The sequence below is a fragment of the Tenrec ecaudatus genome, chromosome 2 (genome assembly GCF_050624435.1).
Source record: "Tenrec ecaudatus isolate mTenEca1 chromosome 2, mTenEca1.hap1, whole genome shotgun sequence".
NCBI classification, from domain to species: domain Eukaryota; kingdom Metazoa; phylum Chordata; class Mammalia; order Afrosoricida; family Tenrecidae; genus Tenrec; species Tenrec ecaudatus.
Window position 1 is genome coordinate 98618993 of NC_134531.1, and position 20333 is coordinate 98639325.

The 20333-nt window shown below is 37.4% G+C and overlaps 1 protein-coding gene across 2 annotated transcripts in view; it reads right to left on the reverse strand.

The window, feature by feature from the left end:
- The window catches only part of CHD1 (chromodomain helicase DNA binding protein 1), an 82452-nt gene that overhangs the window by 10224 nt on the left and 51895 nt on the right, over window positions 1–20333 (reverse strand). For both annotated transcript variants that reach the window (XM_075541311.1, XM_075541310.1), the window contains exons 18-31: window positions 19687–19758; window positions 17769–17918; window positions 16193–16341; window positions 15779–15875; window positions 15593–15688; window positions 11971–12147; window positions 7993–8153; window positions 6690–6731; window positions 6041–6171; window positions 4539–4677; window positions 3526–3676; window positions 2745–2867; window positions 1977–2105; window positions 806–946 (exon numbers count right to left, since the gene is read on the reverse strand). In XM_075541311.1, coding sequence (XP_075397426.1) covers window positions 806–946; window positions 1977–2105; window positions 2745–2867; window positions 3526–3676; window positions 4539–4677; window positions 6041–6171; window positions 6690–6731; window positions 7993–8153; window positions 11971–12147; window positions 15593–15688; window positions 15779–15875; window positions 16193–16341; window positions 17769–17918; window positions 19687–19758 — 1758 coding nt within the window. The remainder of the gene's footprint in view (window positions 1–805; window positions 947–1976; window positions 2106–2744; window positions 2868–3525; window positions 3677–4538; window positions 4678–6040; window positions 6172–6689; window positions 6732–7992; window positions 8154–11970; window positions 12148–15592; window positions 15689–15778; window positions 15876–16192; window positions 16342–17768; window positions 17919–19686; window positions 19759–20333) is intronic.

Sequence of the window (20333 nt, forward strand, 5' to 3'; positions counted from 1 at the left end):
CATGGGCAACACTGAATTCTCTGGTCTAACGGCTAAGAGGCAACTAGTCGTGAAGACAATTTGTCAAACACTTCATCTCCTAGCTCTCAGGCTTTTGCTCTAAGGGAACAGAGACCAACCGTTATGCCTGGAGAGCCACTTCCACGCTTTTGAGACTCTAGGCTCTGTGCAGCAAACTAGGAAAGTGGAGGAGAAGCACTAGATACGCTAGGCCAGTATAACTGGGATGTCCCTAGAAAACATGACCCTAAACTTCCACACCAAGACACCAAATCCTATAATATAGATGCATCTGCAGCTACAATTTCTTCTTGTTCATTATTGTAAATGTATCTCACACGTTAACACGTTAACAATATACATAGCTTTACTGACACTAATTATAATAATTAAACATCTTGAGAAAGTTGAATTGGTAAACATTTACAATGCAAACTTAAATCTATTGACTGCTGTAAGAAAATACGGGCTTATATTTTGTTCATATTTCATTTTTGTTATCTAATAAAACATTGGCTCTGCGAAAGACTGGAGAGGGAAAAACAGTCTATTTTTAAACACAGAGATTATAAGCATTATTATATTCAGACAACAACTTCAGGGATTGAAAATTTTAAAGTTATAAAGACAAAATAAGTTCTATTCTAAGTGTTCTAAAATGAGGACAACTTTTAAATTTTAATCCTATTGCTATTATCAGTTTGAATTTCGGCATTATAGTTATATTACAAACTCTAAACCATAAACTCCAAAATATACAGCTGCATATGAATTAGTATTAAAGGTCTGAGTATCTACTACTTACAATGCTAAAGGTCTTCTGATCCAGCTCTTCAGACTCTTCAGATATGGGAACTGGTTCACCACTTGCAGTGATATGAACTGGGGCAGCTGATGCTGAACATTTTTTTGATCGTTCTTTGCTGTCAGACTTGCATTCACTCAACTGAAAACCAGAAAATAAAACCAAATTTCCAACAACACAATCAAAATGATTAATGCTTCAAGAAAACAATGATCATATCTGGTTTACTCCACAAATCCTTATTCTGGCTTTCACTACTTTACCCCTCCCTCAATTTTATTTGGGGAAACCAAAAAATAAAGCCTCTCTCTTTAATATTATCCTAAAGATAAAACATGTCTTCAGAAGTGTCCAAAGCTACTTTTATCTCTACTACTTAGGTACTCATATCAACTCTTAAATACTCAAATATGGAGACTAATTTGCTCTGACAATTGGTTCTCTGGGGTGTGATTGTGCTTATTTATTCATTTTCTAAATTTTACATTGTAATGTGCATACCTTTTCTTTCTGCATAGCTTCTTTTACTTTTTTTGCCTTTTTCTGTAATTATTTTTTCCTTTAAATCTTTTTTATTCTCGTTTATCTCCCTTTTAAGTCCTCTTTTAGTGTCCTTTTCTTTTGTTTCCCCCTTTTCTTCTGGTTGCTTCTTTATAGAAACATCTGGCTCAGGTTTTTCTTCACTGTCTCTTTCTGTTTTAAGTTTTTTATTTGGATGTTTTACAGATGTGACCTCATCCTGGAAAGGGCAAGTATGGCCAATGTATTACTAACCCAATCTTGTAGACTAATATTTTTCTTTTGGCATGAGTATGGATTGCATGTACGTGGATTCTGAAATAACCCAGAATCCCATTAACTAGGCTACATGCAGTCTTTACCATCCTATAATTTAAGAAGTTAGTTTCATTCAAAATTGCTAATAAAATGCAAGGAGGCAAAATTGGTTCGATTGGCAAAAGTGTGTGTGTGAAATGTGTTTCTTTGCTCTATCCCTCTAGTAATATCTAGTACTTCTATTGGATATGTATATTTCAGTTGCATACATGATCCTGCGTAATAAGTCATAAAGAAATTTTACTACCTAAAAATCTCCCCATAGGCTCTCCTTCAACTGCTGAATTTAATTCCTTCCCATTGAAACAGCTGCTTTCCTAAAACATATGCTCACCTTTTCATCCTCCTCCTCAGACTTCTCGGAGGCCAAAGGAGAAGAATCACTCTTGATTTCCTCTTTCACCTTTATAGATTTAATTGTTTTATTCTTCTTCGCTCTTCCTTTTCTTCTCTTTGAGCTTCCCTAAAGAATAAGTATTTTTATTTTAACCAATTTATCAATTCTATTAAAACATTCATCAATGGTAAATCTACCAAGCTAAAGGACTCTGATGTTCCTTTATAGTTTACTGGTTATATATAACCTGAGCCAATCTATGGGAAACACAATTGGGTCAATGTAAAGAATTAAACACGGTATTAGTGTGAAAAATAAAGATCAACCAACTATAAGGATAGCATCAAAAATTATTTTTAATGATTTATAAGTCATTGATGAAGCCATAAGCAAGCTGATTTTAGTTTTTATTCATCTCCTTTGGTGTTCCTTCCCCACATTATTGGAACTCCCTTATAGTTAAGTTCAGTGATGTTTGATAGCCCACTTGAAGTTCTCCAGTTGTCTCCAAATAAACTATTAGTTTTCAGTTTGACCTCTCCAAGAGTGTCCCACATTGTAAATATCAAATTTCTCCCATTCCTTCGCCAAATACTATAAAAATTCACCAGTTTTGACTTTGGGTGTTGAGTTCATTTACTATTACCATGTCCAGATTAAATTACTAAATAATAGAGAAATATATCTGTAAATTTAAATCAACACTACAGGTTTAGTGTATTTAGGACAGTAAATTTAGGGAAAGTAATCTGAATTTTAACTTACTGCACCAGAAAGCCTTTGAGCTTCCTTTTTCGCGAGATCTCTACTAAGCAATTTGATGAGGTAGTCTGCACGTGTCTGCAACTGTTTTGCTTGTGGTTTCTTATCAGGATCATCAGGGAGAATCTGAAAAGTAATTTTCCAAGTGATTATTAATAATCGTTTAGAAAACAGCCACATACATGGATATATAATTCACTAAAAATAGCATTTTAAAAAATTACGAAGATGTTTAGGGAAATTCCTAGGGCACAATCACAAATTTATTTTTCTAAGAATGAATTCTAAATAATTATTTTTAAAAATCTTGTCGCTACCTTTCAAATGATAACTGAAAAGAGGTGATAAATTACTCTCATATATGCAGCCACTAACAGTATCCAGTGCTATTACATTGTTACAGTAAATCTGAATCATCTTCCTCCTCCCCCCCTTAAGGTAACTGAATTATATTAAAAAAAAAAAGCAGCTGCCAAGTCAATTATGACTCACGGTCCAACTGTAAGTATCCATAGAATTCTCAATAGCTAAAGTTTCAGAAGCAGATGGCTAGGCAAGAGGACTTAAACAATATCATTTGGGGAATAAATGATTCGTAGCGATGATTTAAATGCAATCCATTCACGAAAACCAGCTTCAAAGAAGTCAAGGTCACACAATCACACATGGCTACACAGAGCCTTGGTGGCCTTCCTTGTATTTTCCAACATAATTTAAAAGCAAACATTATGTTAAATTAAACATTTAGTGGTCAAAAGAATTTTAAAAACAAACAAAAAAATACCTTGTGTGTTAAACTGAGGTCAGGATCCATTTTAATCATTTCCCAGCTTCCATATCCATATTCATAGATACCAATTAACAAATTGGAATCATCTTCTTTGCCCCAGTCTATATCAAAATGAGCTGCTTTCGTGTGGCAAGTGATACTATACCTATTTAAAGTTAATAACCATTAAATTTATAGTACTTATTAGAATTTTGAAAAACACGCGAGTCATTAGACATTTAAATTACTACACTGTACTTTGTGCATCTTAATATATTTGCTTCTGGGCCACAGAACCATAATCTCAAGGGACACTACTGCCAAGAGACAATGTTTTGCAAATCCTACTCTGGTGAGTGGTGGTGGCTGGGGGCTTTAAAGCTTCTGAGTGGTCCCCTAAAACGCAAGTAAAGTCTGAAGCAAAAGAGAGTGAACAAAGGAAGATGCAAGTCAACATGCTGTCCAAAGTCCTAGTGGCTCACACAAAGCCAGCCTTCACAACCCTGATGAATTAAGTGGTACCCAATTACTACTGCTCACCATTGTGTAATTGATCAAAATAGGTGGTCCTAGATAGAGGGATAAAATGTGGGGTAAACCTCAAAATAAACTGGTTTGATACCAACAGGTGGAACCCCTAAGACCATGGCCTTTCAACCTCCCAGCCAAACAATATGCCTTCAGGGTGAATAACACCAGGGAGGACCTTAGAATAACCAACCATAAAAGATCAAAAAGTACATCAAAAGCTTGAGAAGTAGGGAGGATTACAAAAGAACGATGAAACGAAATGATGAACACAGGGAGAATGTGAAGACTATTAAATTGGGACAAATGTATTCGTTACAAAACAGAAATGTGAATTATTTCATGGAAAACATTTTTGTTCTGTAATCTTCCACCCAATTCACAAAAACATGAATGAAGTAGGAGTGTTTAATGATATCATTTGAAATGGTGTCTAAGCATATACTCACAATTTAATAACCAAAAGAGTTTTATGCTGTTTTAGAAATGATATAACTCACTGCTTTCTTTCTTCTGGATCTGAAGGAATGGACTTGTGCAATGGTATTAATTCCTCTTCGTGGGAGATGACCAGTTTGGCATTCACCTGTACACCTGATATTCGGAATGTTGGACCCTTCACTTTTCCAAGTCTACCACCTTAAAAAAAGATAAGCTATATTAATTCTAGAAAGTACAAAGCAATTTGTTATTATTTATACTAAAAGTATTGCTCACCACCAATATTAATCTTATTACTTGTCATTCTCCCACAGTAGCTGTGGTTTCTAACTATTGCCCTCAGGTTAGCAGCCAAATAAATGTGTAACCACCCCAACCCCCCACCCCTGAGCTCCTGCTATATATATTAACAGGAGACTTATTGGCAAATCTTAAAAATTACTTTAAGCCTTTTAGCACCTACCTACCAGTGATTCTAAGGAGCCAAGATAGCACAGTGGGCTGGCTAAGTGATGGTCTGCAAACCATAAGCAAAATTGTCCTAGAAACGGAAGGGAACAAATGTACTTTGTCCTATAAGGTGACTATGAGTTAGCACTGACTAACTCAAAGGCAGTAGATTTTGTTTTGATTTTACTGTTGATTATAAAAGGAGGAGCCCAGGGGCATAGTGGGATAGGTGTTGAACTGCTAACTAACTGCAAGGTCAGTAGTTTCGACCTACCAACTTCCTGCAGGAGAAAGATAAGGCTTTGTGCTCCTGTATAAAATTACAGCCTCAGAAAACCCAGAGGGGCAGTTACTCTGTCCTACAAAGTTAGTATAATTCAGAGTCTGAGTCCACTCAAAGGCAATGAATGACTGACTATAAGCAACCTAACTGAATGAAATTTACTAAATACAAAAGACCAGATTAATCTAGTTGAAGTATAACTACTTCAGTTGTGTACTTGTAAATCTGAGTAGCTTTGTTGAAATAAGCAAAATAAAATTTTCAAGCTCATATTTACAATACCTTTTGTACCAGTCATCTATACTAGGGTTTCTTGAAATTTTGCCACTTTTGACCCCTTTTTGTATGAGAAATTTGCAACACAGGCAGCAATGCCTTGGATTCATTTTGCATTTGACTTTGAATTAATTTTTGGTTGTTGTGCATTCAGAAACCTTTTAGTCCTTGCCAAATTTTTTACAACCCCACATTCAGTTGTGACTCCACGCAGAGACATGGGCCCAGTTTTAACAAGTTTGGGTATCTATTAAAAACACAGTATTGTTTACAGTTACCTCCCAACTAGTATTTACCATAGAGTCTACTGCTTTTAATGCAACAAAGACCTCTCAGTGGTGAAACCTGCTTTGTGCTTGACTGCTTAAAGGTTGATCACACCCACCAGACAATGGTATATACGGGAAGGAAAAGGTCCAGCCACCGGTTTCCATTAAGATTAAAATTCTACGGGACAGTTCAGAATTGCCACAAAGGCAAACTAGAAAAAAGTAAATGTTGACAATGTTATTTCTGAAAAACATACTTTAAAATCTGATTTGAATATACTACCTGTTCGTTCTGTTCCTGAAGAATTATCTTTTAAAGCTTTAATGCAGCCATTATGTACCAATTCTCCTAGGCGTCTTAAGTCTGTTTCTGACTTATCAACTAATTCAGCATCTCGAGCAATTGCATCTAATCTGTAATAAAATAATTCAATTTCCAAGTAAGTATCAAATGTGTTGTGTCATTTAAAAGAATTAAGCTCCCTTTTATCCCAAGCTCCAAATGCTACTCTACTGTTATAGCCTCCAAGTTATAATTTACATAACTAGTGTGAAATATATAAAAAATAGTAAGAGTATAAAACAAATTTATGTATTCAAGAATTTTATAAATTAGTCAATTCATTATCAAATGTGCTCCAATTTTGAATGTAATGTCCCACCCTCTGTTCAACTTTTTCATAACTAATCAACCAATCCTTAATACCAAAAACTGGTTAGATGCCGTAATTTGAAAAGGAAAATATTAAGAGTACAATCTGTACGTTTCAGTTACTATGAAATGATTAATACCAGTTAATATTCATTTCTTCATATAAAATTCTTTAACCACTGTTGGGTTTTTTTTTTCATGTGATTCATCTTACATATGACCATAAATAGAGCAGAAGCATCTAACACATTCAGTGAAAATGACAAATTAATGAATTTACCTTTCCAGGGGGCCACCAAATTTCTTGTAACTCTTGATAAACCTAACAGGAAACAATTGTGTGTTTTAAATGTGGGCTTCACTATCCACTAAAATATATGCATAATTATAATGTAGCTAGAGGTAAAATACTAGTTAGTGTAAAATTAATTCAAGGAAGTGTTTTTAAAAATGAATGCTAAAAACAAAAAAAATTGACACAATGTCATATAATGTAACACTATTTTAACACCCAGTATGTTAGGTTTACAAACCAATAAATAAAACAATAGAAGCTAAATTTCATTTCAGAAATTACTTTATTATTTCCACAAGACCAAAAAAAAAGGAAAAAGAAAAAGTTCAAAGCTACCACAGGAAGTGTCTCCAAAATCGTTATCAATCATGTTACACCTCCTCACATTCCAAATGTTGATCAAAGTCTACTGAACAGCTTTAATTCAGATGTATGCTAACAAGAAAAAACAAAGCTGTCTAAGTGGGTAATGAATATGGAAAAAGATACAGGAAAAGTAGAAGTTGAAGTGCCTCTTCAACTAATGACAAAGTCCAGCAACCCAAGTCATCATCAAAGCACCCTTAACAAAAAGCTAACGATGTATTCAGTTTTCTAATAGAATGAATGAGGAAGAACTTTATCACTCAGGTCTATAATTTAAAAGAAAAGAGTTACAATGGCTTCAAAGAAATAACAAATGCACAAAATACAAAAATGAACAGATTTTTCACAAATTTCACATGTGAAATATTACGTAAACAAAAGCGAGGCTGTTATTCCATTTCTCTTAAAGAACTACGTATAAACAAACAAATTTTAAAAGGATACTACAATCTATCCTGCATAGCTTATCTTACCTCAATTCCTATTTGAGATATTCAGAAATGCTTTAAGCATATTTACTTTTAAAAAGGCAATCAATTCAGGGTTAAGTAACTAGAAAATTATGAACCTAAATTATTCCCTCATAGTTAGGTTTGAGATTCATAAAGGATGACAATTACTCAGTACATAGAATCTCAAGTATCAAAATATACCTTCATTGTTCAAAAAACAATGATCACAACCACAAAATAAAAGTAAAAAAAAGTTTGTTGTTTAGTTTAACAATACACACAATTTAGATGCCAAACTTGTTTTTTCAGTTATAATGAATAACCAAAAGTAAAATCACCCAACTCCTACTCAAAACATGTATTTATCTCCTCAAATTTTATATTGATTTTTGAAAGCAATGGGGATTTTATATTTAAGTTTCACTTTCTAAAGAAAGCAAGTCAAAGCAAAATTTCTTATGTCATCTTACCGCCTAATTTCAGCATCACTAAATCCTTTAATGTTCTCTCGAGGGATGGTCCGTGGTCTTCCACGTTTCTTTGGTCTTTTTCTTTCTGAGATTGAATCGCTATCAGATCCAGAGTATCTCCTACTTCTATTGCGCCTCCCTTCACTTCCATTGAAACTAATCTGTAATCAGAAAAATGACTGACTGATAGAGTGATTTGTAATCACAAGTGAAAGCACTCAAAGTCAAGACAAATATACAGTATTAAAGCTCAAATGTTTTTTTTTAAGCCATCAAGTGGACCAAGTCTCACTAATCAATAACAGTTAATATTGGTAATGGCACAGAAACAGATATTCATAAACATCTACTGGGGTACATAAGCTAGTAGGAGAATGTGATTTCACGATGCATCGCAAGTCTCACGCCTATCACTCTGAAAGCTAACTGAAACCAAGGATTTTTTCCAATCACCTTCTGTGCAATATGATGGTGTGTTTCCCACACTATTAGGTCACGAACATTCATTGTTTCTACTTCTGTCTGGAATAGATGGAAACTGATTCCACTGTAACATAGAGGCTCGGTGGAACTAGTCCTAACTTTTCAAACTGTGTACGAACTCTAGGCATAGGGTAGAGCCCTGGCGGTATACTGGTTACTCACTGAGCGGCAAACCAGGATAATTCTACACTGTCCTAGAGACCGTATGAGTCAGAGTCAACTCAATGGCAGGGAATTTAGCTTTTTGGCTTATAAACATAGGGGAAGGCAACCAAATAATCTAAAAACACAGTATAACAACCACACATACACCAAAAAAATAATTTTTCTTGGCATCTTGGTTTCGAGGGCTGTTACTGGGATTATTTGGTACTCTGATTCCTGGTGGTGTACTGGTTATGCATTGGGCTAACTTCAAGGTCAGAAGCTCGAAACCACCAGCTGCTCTATGGGATAAAGATGGGCCTTTCTACTCCTGTAAAGAGTCTCAAGACCCACAGGGGCAGTTCCATTCATGCAGGGTCATTATGAGTCAGCATCAACTCAATGTCAATGATTTGATTCGAAAAATTGCATTGGATAGACTCCATCAGCTCTAAATAGTTATACTAATTTATCATTGCATTTTCAATGAGAAGATTTCAGACCCATAAGTTACAGAATAAAACAAAAAAGAAATGTTTGGGGAAAGGGATTAAGAGACTTCTAAGAGAAGCTGTACAATGGGCACATGGTGGCTAGTAAGTTACATATTTAGCTGCCAATTTTAAAGCCAGTGACTTGATCCCAGTCACTTTACAGCCTTTAAAAGATTTAAAAATTTGGAAACCCAAAGGGGCAGTTCTTCTCTGACCTACAGGGGTCAATATGAGTGAGTATCATTTTGATGGCTGCGAGTTTTTCTTTTTGGTCTGGGAGGCTGTGCAATATATACAAAGACCACAAGTTGGATACTGCAAAGCAAGAACATGCTGGTAAGTGGGCTGTTGTGATGCGCACACTTGGACCACTCTTGCTGTCTACACTTCAGGTGAGTGCTTGGATGGGTCTCAAGTTGATGCCACTTTCTGTGCTAAGCCACACACAGGGGAGGCCTGCTCAACAGTGAGAATCTGCTCAGGAAGTGGCAGTACAAGCCAAGGTGGCAAATGTCACCTCAGTCATGGTCCTTATAGGGTACAAACTTTTCTATCACAGTCCTATGAAGAAGCAAAAACATAGGAACTAGACAGAGTCACAAGAGCCAAAGATGAAAAGCACTAGGAGTTTGGGCTTGATGAATGCTAGCTAAGCAAGAGGGGTTTCAACAAAAGTCTAGCATTCTGGCACTTGGGACACCTGGGTGCCTCAAAAACATAAATGCGTGGTTGAGTGTTGTCTGAATTAACATTTTGAGACATATAACTGTACCACAGTGAAAAGTGCACTAACGGAGTTAAATAATGGAAGCACATATTTGACTGAAACTGGGGAAAATTTCCACAACTCCAGTTGAAATACAAAGCATTCAGAACAGCGAGGAAAACATCAGTAAAAGATTGAAGAATACAGAGTATTTATAGCAAACAAATTGGTTGACATTCAATCACTTCAAGAGGAAACATATGATCAAGAACTTCTAGTACTCAAGAACGAAGTCCAAACTGCACTGAAGGCCGGGCTTAAAAAAAGGCTACATGAACTGACAGCATTTAGATGCTTCAACACAGATGCAACATTAGTGTATTCACTGTCCTGGCCAACAGACTAAAGAGATCCATAACTGTGCCCATCCCAAAGAAAGGTGATCCAACAAAATATAGAAATGAATATTATCATCAATATCAGAAGTAAAATATTGCTATGGGTAAATAAAAATTATTGCAAACAGTGCATTGGCAGTGAGCTGCCAGAAACACTGATTCAGATGTAGCACAAGAGTTATCACTGTTGTTGTCAGATGGTTAATGGTTTAAAATAGACTAATGGATGTTCACCTCTGTTGACCATGCAAAGGCCATCAACTGTGTTTATTCTAACAAATTACAGATAACATTGCAAAGAATGGGAATTCAGAATACTTCACTGTGCTCATGGAAAACCTGCCATGTAACAGGGAGCAGATGAAGGGGGAGGAGGAGAGAGTGGAGCACAGCCTGGCCCACAGGCCTTGAGGGCGATGTTCCCAATTAGAGCGGCCAGTCCAGAGAGGACCACATGGCCGGTCCCATTATGAGACATGATGCCCCTCACTGACCCACAGTCCTACGGGGGACAGCCCCGGAGATACAGTGTAGAAGTTGCACCGGATCTGATCCCTCAACACCTAGACAAAACACTTGGGGGGGGGGGGGGGGAAGAGGGATGTGCAACAGAACAGCAAGGGAATGGAGGAGCAAGGCCCCCAGGGAATGCTGAAGGTGGACTTTGGGGACTGGACTGGAAAAGACTCCTAAAGGCAACGGGCAATCCTTGAACTAACTACAAGCTTTTCTTTCCTGTTGTGTTTGGTTTGCTTTTTGTCATGGGTATGTTGCTGCTGTTTTCTTGTATATTGTTGCTTGGTTTTGCTCTGTCTTGTTTGTGTGCATGTTATTATCTCCAAAGGTCTGTCTCAATATGACAGGCTAGATGAACAATCTGGAGGAGAAAACAATGGGACCAACAGCCCCGGGGGAACATGGGACAGGGGGAGGTGGGGACAAAGGTAGTAGTGTTAACAAACTCAGGGACAAGGGAGCAACAAGTGATCCAAATCGGTGGTGAGAAGGATGTGGGAGGCCTGGCAGGGCATGATCAAGGGTAATGTAACCAAGAGGAATTGCTGAAACCCTGGTGGGGACTGAGCTTGATAGTGGCACACGAGGAAAGTCAAAGGAAGTAAGAGGAAAGAAATAGGGGGCAAAAGGCATTTATAGAGGTCTAGATAAAGACATATACACATGCAAGTAAATTTATATATGAGGATGGGGAAATAGATCTATGTGCATATACTTATAGGTTTAGTGTTAAGGTTGTAGAAGGACGTTGGGCCTCCACTCAAGTACTCCCTCAATGCAAAAACACTTTCTTCTATTAAATTGGCATCCTTCGATGCTCACCCTCCTGGCACAACTGCCGAAGACAAATCTGTGTTGGAAGGACTGGCAGAATGTTCTTCAGTAGGAAGGATGGTGAGACTTTATCTCAAATACCTTAACTGTGCTGTCAGGAGGGACCAATCTCTGGAGGACATCATGAGTAAGATGGGATTTAGCTCAAATATGACAGTGACTGCACATAGTACAGCTAGCTCCAAGCAGTGTTTACTTTTGTTGTGCTTCAAGTCACTACTGAGTTCGAACTGACTGAACAACATTTAACAATAATAATACAAACTATCACCCAAAATATACAGGGGGGGAATTTCCCAAGTCATTATTGAACCTAACAAACACATTACCAAAAAAAGGTGTAGACACTTATTGCTTATGAAGAATAAGAACAGAAAATCATTCCATACGTGAATAAAGTTACCTGCTTTGCACAATTTCTCATTCTTGGGAGCATATAAATCTCTTCAAGTTCTTTTTGCCTCTCTTCCTCTTCTAATCGTCTCCGTTGATCTTCAGGAATGATTTCCTCCCAGTTCTTTGAATTTCTTTCAGGTTCCAACTCAATGTCATCCTCATCCATATTTGAAAAGTTGGCAACCTTAAGAATTTAAATAATTTTAACACAACATGAATTTTCTTTTTAGGAAAAAAGGAAGTACGTCGCAATAAGATATTACAATGTAAATACCCTCTAAATATTGAACTTAGACTAAACCAAATATCACTGCAAACTATCTAGGTCCATTTCTTCATTATATTAGAATAGACGAGATCAAATAAATTCTTAGAATTGTCAAGGATGATTCTCGTTTATTCTTCAGCTTATCAAACTATTATTAAAAATAGGTCAAGATGGCCCACCAGGTCGTGAGGATGATGTTCCAATTAGAGCAGCCAGTAGACAGAGGACCACATGGCCGGCCCCACTATGAGACAAGACGCCCCTCATTGACCCATTGCCATACAGGAGACAACAAGGGATACAAAATGTGGGAATTGGGCCGTATCTGATCCTGCCACACCAAGGCAAAACACTAAAGAGTGCAATAGAACAGCAAGGGAAGAGAGCAGCAAGGTCCCCAGGGAATGGCGAAGGTGGACTTTGGGTGGTGCCCCAACAGACTGGACTGGAAAACAATCCTAAAGGCCAACAAACAGTCCTGAACTAACTACAAGCTTTTCTTTCTGTTTTTTTTTGTCATTGGTTTGCTGTTGTTTTGTTGTATATTGTTGCTTGGTTTTCCTGTCTTGTTTTTATTATCTCCACAGGTCTGTCTCAATACGATAGGCTGGATGAACAATCTGGAGAAAAAAAAATGGGACTGACAGCTCGAGGGTCATGGGAGAGGGGGATGTGGGGGCAAAGGTAGTGGTGTTAACAAACCCAGGGATAAGGGAACAAGTGACCCAAATCGGTGGTGAGGAGGTAGGGTATAGGAGGCCTGGTAGGGCATAATCAAAGGTAATGTGAGCGAGAGGAATTACTGAAACCCAAATGAAGACTGAGCATGAGAGTGGGACAAGAAGAAAGTAAAAGGAAATAGAGGAAAGAGCTAGGAGGCAAAGGGTATTTACAGAGGTCTAGATAAAGACATGTACATATGAAAATATATTTATTTATTAGGATGGGGACATAGATGTATGTGCCTATATTTATAGGTTTAGTATTAAGGTAGCAGATGGACACTGGGCCTCCACTCAAGTACTCCCTCAAAGCATGAATACTTTCTTCTATTAAATTAGCATTCTGTGCTGCTCACCTTCCGGACACAACTGCTGAAGATAAAGCGGGTGAATAAGCAAATGTGGTGCAGAAAGCTGATGATGCCCGGCTATCAAAAGAGATAGTGTGTGAGGTCTAAAAGGCCTGAAAGTAAACAATCAGCCAACTAGCTCAGAAGCAACAAAGCCCACATGGAAGAAGCACACCAGTCTGTGTGATCACGAGGTGCCAAAGGGATCAGGTATCAGTAGAACAAAAAAAATCTTACCATAGTGAATGAAGGGGGGAGTGTGGAGTGGAGACCCAAAGCCCATTTGTAGGCCAACGGGCAACCTCTTAGAGAAGGGTCTAGGGGAGGAGGTGAGCCAGTCATGGTGTGATGTAGCAATGATGAAAAATACAACTTGCCTCCTAAAATACAAGTTCCTAAATGATTCCACCACCAACCCCCAGCCCCCACTATCATGATCCCAATTCTACCCTGCAAGTCTGGCTAGACCATAGGATGGACACTGGTACAGATAGGACCTGGAAACACAGGGAATCCAGGACGGATGATCCCTTCAGGAGCAGTAGTGAGTGGCGATACTGTGGGGGGGGGGGGGGGAAGGGGGGGAGGGATGTTGGAAGGGGGGAACCGATTACAAAGATCTACATGTGATCTACTCCATGTGGGACAACAGAAAAGTGCATGATGGGAGACGTCAGACAGGGCAAGATATGGCAAAATAATAATTTATAAATTATCAAGGGTTCATGAGAAAGAGGGGGGGGAGTGGGGAGGGAGGATAAAATGATGAGGAGTTGATGCCGGGGGCTTTAAGTGGAGAGCAAATGTTTTGAGAATAATGAGGGCAATGAATGTACAAATGTGCTTTACACAATTGATGCATGTATGGACTGTGATGAGTTGTATGAACTCCTAATAACGATTGAAAAAAATTAAGAAATTTCCGGGGGATGAGGGTGGGTGGGGGAGAATAGGTCAAGAAGCTAACAGAATAAAAACGGCAAAAAAGTGAAGATACATGAGGGAGCTTGAAAAAGTTACAATACCTTTCAATTCTATTTTACACAAACTTTTTGAAGCCCCTTCACCTATACTGACTGTTATCTTGGCAAAAATCACAAGACCAATGATTAACAATCTAATGATCGTAAAAAAAAAATCAGTACTTATAGAGCTACTGAAATTGGAGCTTTTTGTAAACCTAAATGATTTAGCTATTCCACTGTTCTTCTAAGACATTCTTTTCCTAACCCCTTAAACATAAATCAAGAAATAAGAGCACAAGGTTGTGAGAACTGGTACCTAGGTGGCACACAGTTTGAGTCTAGTACACTAACCCAAAAATTAGAGGTTTAACCCACAAATGGAAACATTACGATCTGTTTCAGTTAGGACTGGAGCCAAGAACCCACTGTGGAATACAACTCTACACTCTAACTCATGGGATCACCACGAGTCAGTCACACAGTGCTAACTTCACAGGAAACAATGGTTATTTTGGACTCATCCAGTCAGGGTCAGTTTCAGCAGACTGAGAGCAGTGACGGTGCCTTGTAGTTCATCTTACTGCAGTCCTATTCCTTCCTATCTTAGCGGTTCTCAACCTGCGAGTCATGACCCTTTTGGGGGTCAAACGAACCTTTCACGGTAGTCACCCGATTCATAATAGTAGCAACATTAGTCATGGAGCAGCAACGAGAATAATTTTATGGTTTTTAGGGGTCACCAACAGGTCTCGTTGCCATGGTTCTGCTGAAGAAACAAATAATAAGAACTGATTTCTTTAAGATGCCAGCTTATAGGAAATGGCTAGGATACAAAACTGGCTTCTTCAAATAAATGCCAATCAACTTATGTACTCTGTGAAATCAGTTGGATCCTGCAAAAACAGACTAAAACAAAGGTATTTATAACTAATATCTAGGAACATACTGTATATGCATTGACTGATTTAGGTGCTTATTTAAAATCTTCATTTGAACGATGCTAAATTTAGTCTTGAAATTAACCTTAATAAAAATCATAAGAAGGCTCAGTAGTAAGATCTGAATCAGAGAAAATATGTCATTGGGTCCCACTCTCTCCTCTGACCCCAATGTAAATGTTCATAAATTATTCTGTCCTTACCCATTTAGGTTACTGCTGATCTGTCAACATACGGCATGGAAAGTTTTACACATATCAACAAAATTTAAAACATAAACATTGAGACACGTTTTAAATGTATCTTTCTAAGTATGCTTTAAAATTAAAAAGGATAAATTTCATTTCTGAAGCATATATAATTATTTTAAAAGTTTTAAAATCTACCTTAAACTGGGAAAGTAATTCATCTCCCACAGTTAATGGACCTGGTTCATTTTCATGAGTTTCAGCCCTCTTCAAGATTTCCTCTATATCCATTTCCTGTAATTAGAAAAGAAATCTTATTTTTAAATGTACGTGTCCCATTCCTATCAAACAGATGGTATGTATCCTGAGGCATATTCTTTTTACCTGAGGTTCTTTCTCTTCCCCTTCAGGTTCCTTAAAAAGCTCTTCAGCTCCAAATTTTAAAATGGCTGATAACTCTTCTTTATTAAAAGGAGTGGAACTAAAAATAGAAAAACCGTGTAACTTAATATTAACAGAAACATTAACATTTTCCAAAATTCTCTTATAACTATTGGCCTGCTGTCTGTTACCTTTATAACTGTTGGAATACGTATATTAATATACTTATTTTAAAACTAAGGAACTTGAAGCCTAAATGTTAAAGGGATATTTTTTCAAAGAACATAAAAAATATATAAACAAGTATTGAAAAAAATCAATACTTAATACAGCACTTTAACCATCTGCTTACAGTGATAAAACATTTCATGAAACTGAGTTTCTGTAACTCCTAATGGGATGCTTTGTAGTACTGACCTCGAAGGGGCAGACCCTGTGTGTAGTACTGTCTTCCCAGTTGTGTCCATTCTCTGAATCACAAGATGATCCAAAACCATCTTTTTTTTGGCTCTCTCAAGAATATCCTCTTCAACTGATCCCTTTGTAACTAGACGATAAATGTTCACCTGTAAAAAATATATAAAGAGAAATAAAAAGAAATGGTTGCAAACTTAAGAGTTCCTTAACACTGACTATTGACAACAAAATAAAAACTAAAACATGCTATTCCTCGCCAAAAGCTGCGGTCTATTTATGTACTGTTAATGGAAAACCAAAAGCCTCAGGGGATTTGGTTTCTTGGTCTTTTGTTTTTAAATCATTTTATCTGGGGCTGGTACAACTCTTATCACAATCCATACATCAACTGAATCAGGCATGTTTGTACACATATGTTGCCCCTTTCTCTTCTAGACATATACTTTCTCTTGTGCCCTCGGTACCACCTCTTTTTTTCTTCCCCCCTATCCCCTTCTTGGTCTTGTGTTTTGGTTTCATGAGACATCCCAATAATTTCTGGTCTGCCTCCCAGGTTGCCATTTTTTAGGCAAGGTTGTAATACAGACATTTCTTTAGGATTGCAACTACAATGTCAGTCAGAAAATAACTACGTAGGTTATCATCATTCCCAACTATGTACGAGTGTCACCAATAAAACTTTTAATGATATCAATCTCATTTGTCATAACCTCATAGGGCATATAGCCCCGGTGGGTTTCTGAAACTACATCTTTATGAGAGTATAAAGCTTCATCTTTGTTCAGTGGAGCAGTTGGTAGTTTCGAAATGCCAAGCTTGTGAGTTAGTAGCCAAAAACATAACCCACTACCAGCAATGGACCCCATACGTAACAGGGACCTTCATATATTTCATTAATACTCAACAAAGTACCTTATGAATAATGAAAATATATTTCATATTTGCCAAGGATTCCAAACACAGTTAGAAATCTGTAACTGACAGTAATAACCTTATATATTTTTCTAGGAGATCTACTATGTAACTGTGTATAGTGTCTTGCCTTACTAATTCTTTTCCTAATTTATCCTCTGATTTTCTATCAGCTATTGGAGAATATAGTAACCAAAGTTTTTAAGTAGAAGGAATGTTATGTCTGGTCATGTCTTAAAATTTTAATATATGAGGCAGCTGTTCAGTTTAATGAATCACTATTCCCATTCCCAGGTCGCAATACAGGGTTGTTTAGATAATTCACATACATAATACTTAGCTCACTTGTGAGAATATATTTCCTTACACTTCCTTACAGTGTGTAATTTGTCTTGGCATGTCAACTCTACCTCAAGTTTTTTGTTTTTAAATATACAAATAACTTACTATTTAATTAAGTTTTATTCTTTTATACACTTTCTCTTCTCTCAACTCTAACTTATTTTAATACATACTGAAATACATACTGTTTAAAAATAAGCAACTTTCATTTTCCCCAGATGTAAGTGAACTATAAAGACTTTATGCTGTTTTATAAGCACAAGGACAAAATACACATTAACAGAACCTTCTAAAAGGACATATTAAGAGGAATCCAAAATACCTGTTTCTTCTGTCCAATTCGATGAGCTCTGGCCTGTGCTTGAAGATCATTTTGTGGATTCCAGTCAGAATCAAATATCACAACAGTGTCAGCAGAGGCTAAATTAATCCCTAGACCTCCAGCTCTTGTGGAAAGCAAAAAGCAAAAATCCTATAAAGAAGTACAAATAGGTAAAAGTTTTAGATTCTTCTAACCTGTGAGTACAATAAAACGAGGTGACCCTAAAGTTTGGTTTTCTGAATTTTGAAAGTAATTTATAAATTAAGCCAATTTTAAAAGGTAACTAAGAAGATATTTAAATCTACCCAAATTGATTCAGAGAGCCTAATAAACATGGGAATAGGAAAAGTAGTACAGTCGTTACTTTGGAGCAAACAAGGATAGATCACTGGGATGGGGCCTCTGCTGTATCTGTTGATCTTCCTGACGCATAACAGCCTGATGTATAACAGAATTAGACACTGTCCAGCCCTGTGTCATCCTCACCATTGTTCTTCTGTTTCAGACCATCACTATGGCCAAGGTGCTACCTTGCCGAAAGCCTTCCTCTTTATCACTGCCCCACCCCCTTACTTTACCAAGTATGATGTCCTCCAGGGACTGGCCTCTCCTGACACAGGACAAGTCTGGTCATCTTTGCCTCCAAGGAACATTCTGGCTATAGTTCTTCCAGGACACATTTGCTGGCACCATAATTTTAATGCATCGATTCTTTCTCAGTCTTCCTTATTCAAGGTTCAATTTTCAAAGGCATTTGAGGCAAATGAAAATGCCATGGTTTGGGTCAGGAACACCTCAGTTCTCTAAAGATTCCTCGTTTAACAACACTTTTTAAAGGGCCTTATGCAGATTTACCAAAGAAACACATCTTTTGATTGCTTAACTGATGATTCCATAAGCACTGGTTGTGGATCCAAGCAAAACAAAAATCATCAACTACTCAATCTTTCTCTACATTGAGCTGAAATCCATGCTGAAGGCGGCAATCCTAGATCTTCGTCAGCAAGTGCTTCAAGTCCTCACTCTCAGCAAGCCTTGCTCCATTCCTGATGCTGTATCCTTTGTTACGCAACTTCTCGGATTTGCTCAGCATACAGATTGAGTAAGTATGGAGAGAATACACAAACCTGACACATATAATTCCATTTTCACAATGTAGGATGCCCGTATTGTCCGAACAAATGCATCTTGATCTACGTACAGGTTCCCTATGAGCACAATGCAGTGTCCTGGGACACCCATCCCAATTCAAAATGGCCAATACCAATTATTTTCAGTTCACTAATGCCTAGAACGTCAATCTTTATGCATTCCATTTCATTTTTGACAATTTCCAACTTTCCTAGGTTCGTACTTTGTATGTTCCAAGTTCTGAATGTTTTTGATGTTTGTAGCTGTTTCTTCTTACTCGCTTTACTCCCCCTGGCTTAACTCCATCCACATCATTCTGGTTAACTCTACTGCGAGACGGCAGCTCACTCTTCAGTCATCTTGAGTGTCTTCCAACCAACGCAAGGGGCTCTTCTGACAATGTTCTTCTGCTTCTTTCCATGAGGTTTTCAGTATCTGACAATGTTCTTATTCTGTCTATAAAATATTTCAGTAGCTAATTACTCTCAAGTGGGCAGTCTATTCCTTCTTTGTAGTGTGTTCTTAATCTGGAAGCACTGGTGAAACCTGTTCATTTTGGGTTTGGGTAACCCTGCCTCGTTATTTGAAACACCAGTGACAAACAGCTTATGGCATCATAGCAACATACAAGCCACCACAGTACGACAAAGTGACAACAAGTGGTGGATATTTAACACAGAATACTAATTTTAAAATCTCTTTTAAAATTAAATTTGGCTGACAAAAAAGGATTCTTTTTGTCACACTGCAATTATGACTAAAAGGACAATTTTGAAAGCATTCATACCTCTGATCCTTCAGCATTAAAGTGATCTAAAGCCTGTTTTCTCAGCTCTCCTTTAATCGATCCATCCAACCGCTAAAACAAAAGACATGAAAATATGCTTGTTAACAGTCAATTAAATGCTATCATGAAATGAGTATGACTGTGCAGGACCCTTTGATAAGACTATATTAGTTAAGTAAAATAAACTATGCCAGGGTTCACACTCAGGACATCTCGTGCCAAGAGTCTATACACTTAACCTGTGAGACTACTTCCCAATGGCAAATATTTTGGCTCACTGTAGGAATAACAAAAACGAGATGTTCAGAGGAAATGTGAATAGTGCTGTGATGGTTAATTCTCAACTTGGCTAAGCTCACGTGGTTCCTTCCGGCTGTTTGGGCTAACATTAGTCTAGTTGCGAATATGTGGTTCAATCATTTGGCCTTGGGTAGAGCAGCACAATGACTCTATATGTAATATAGTCCAAGTCCTATTTGTATGAGGCTAATTCTAAACCTATGCCCTCTAAATTATAAAAACACAGAAGCAAACGGACAATATGTGAGGATCATCTAAAAACAAATTACTGCCAAAGACTGTCAACCGACTCCAGAATCAGCAAAGAGGCTTCCAGAGGAATTGGTCAAAGCCGAGACCTTGATTTA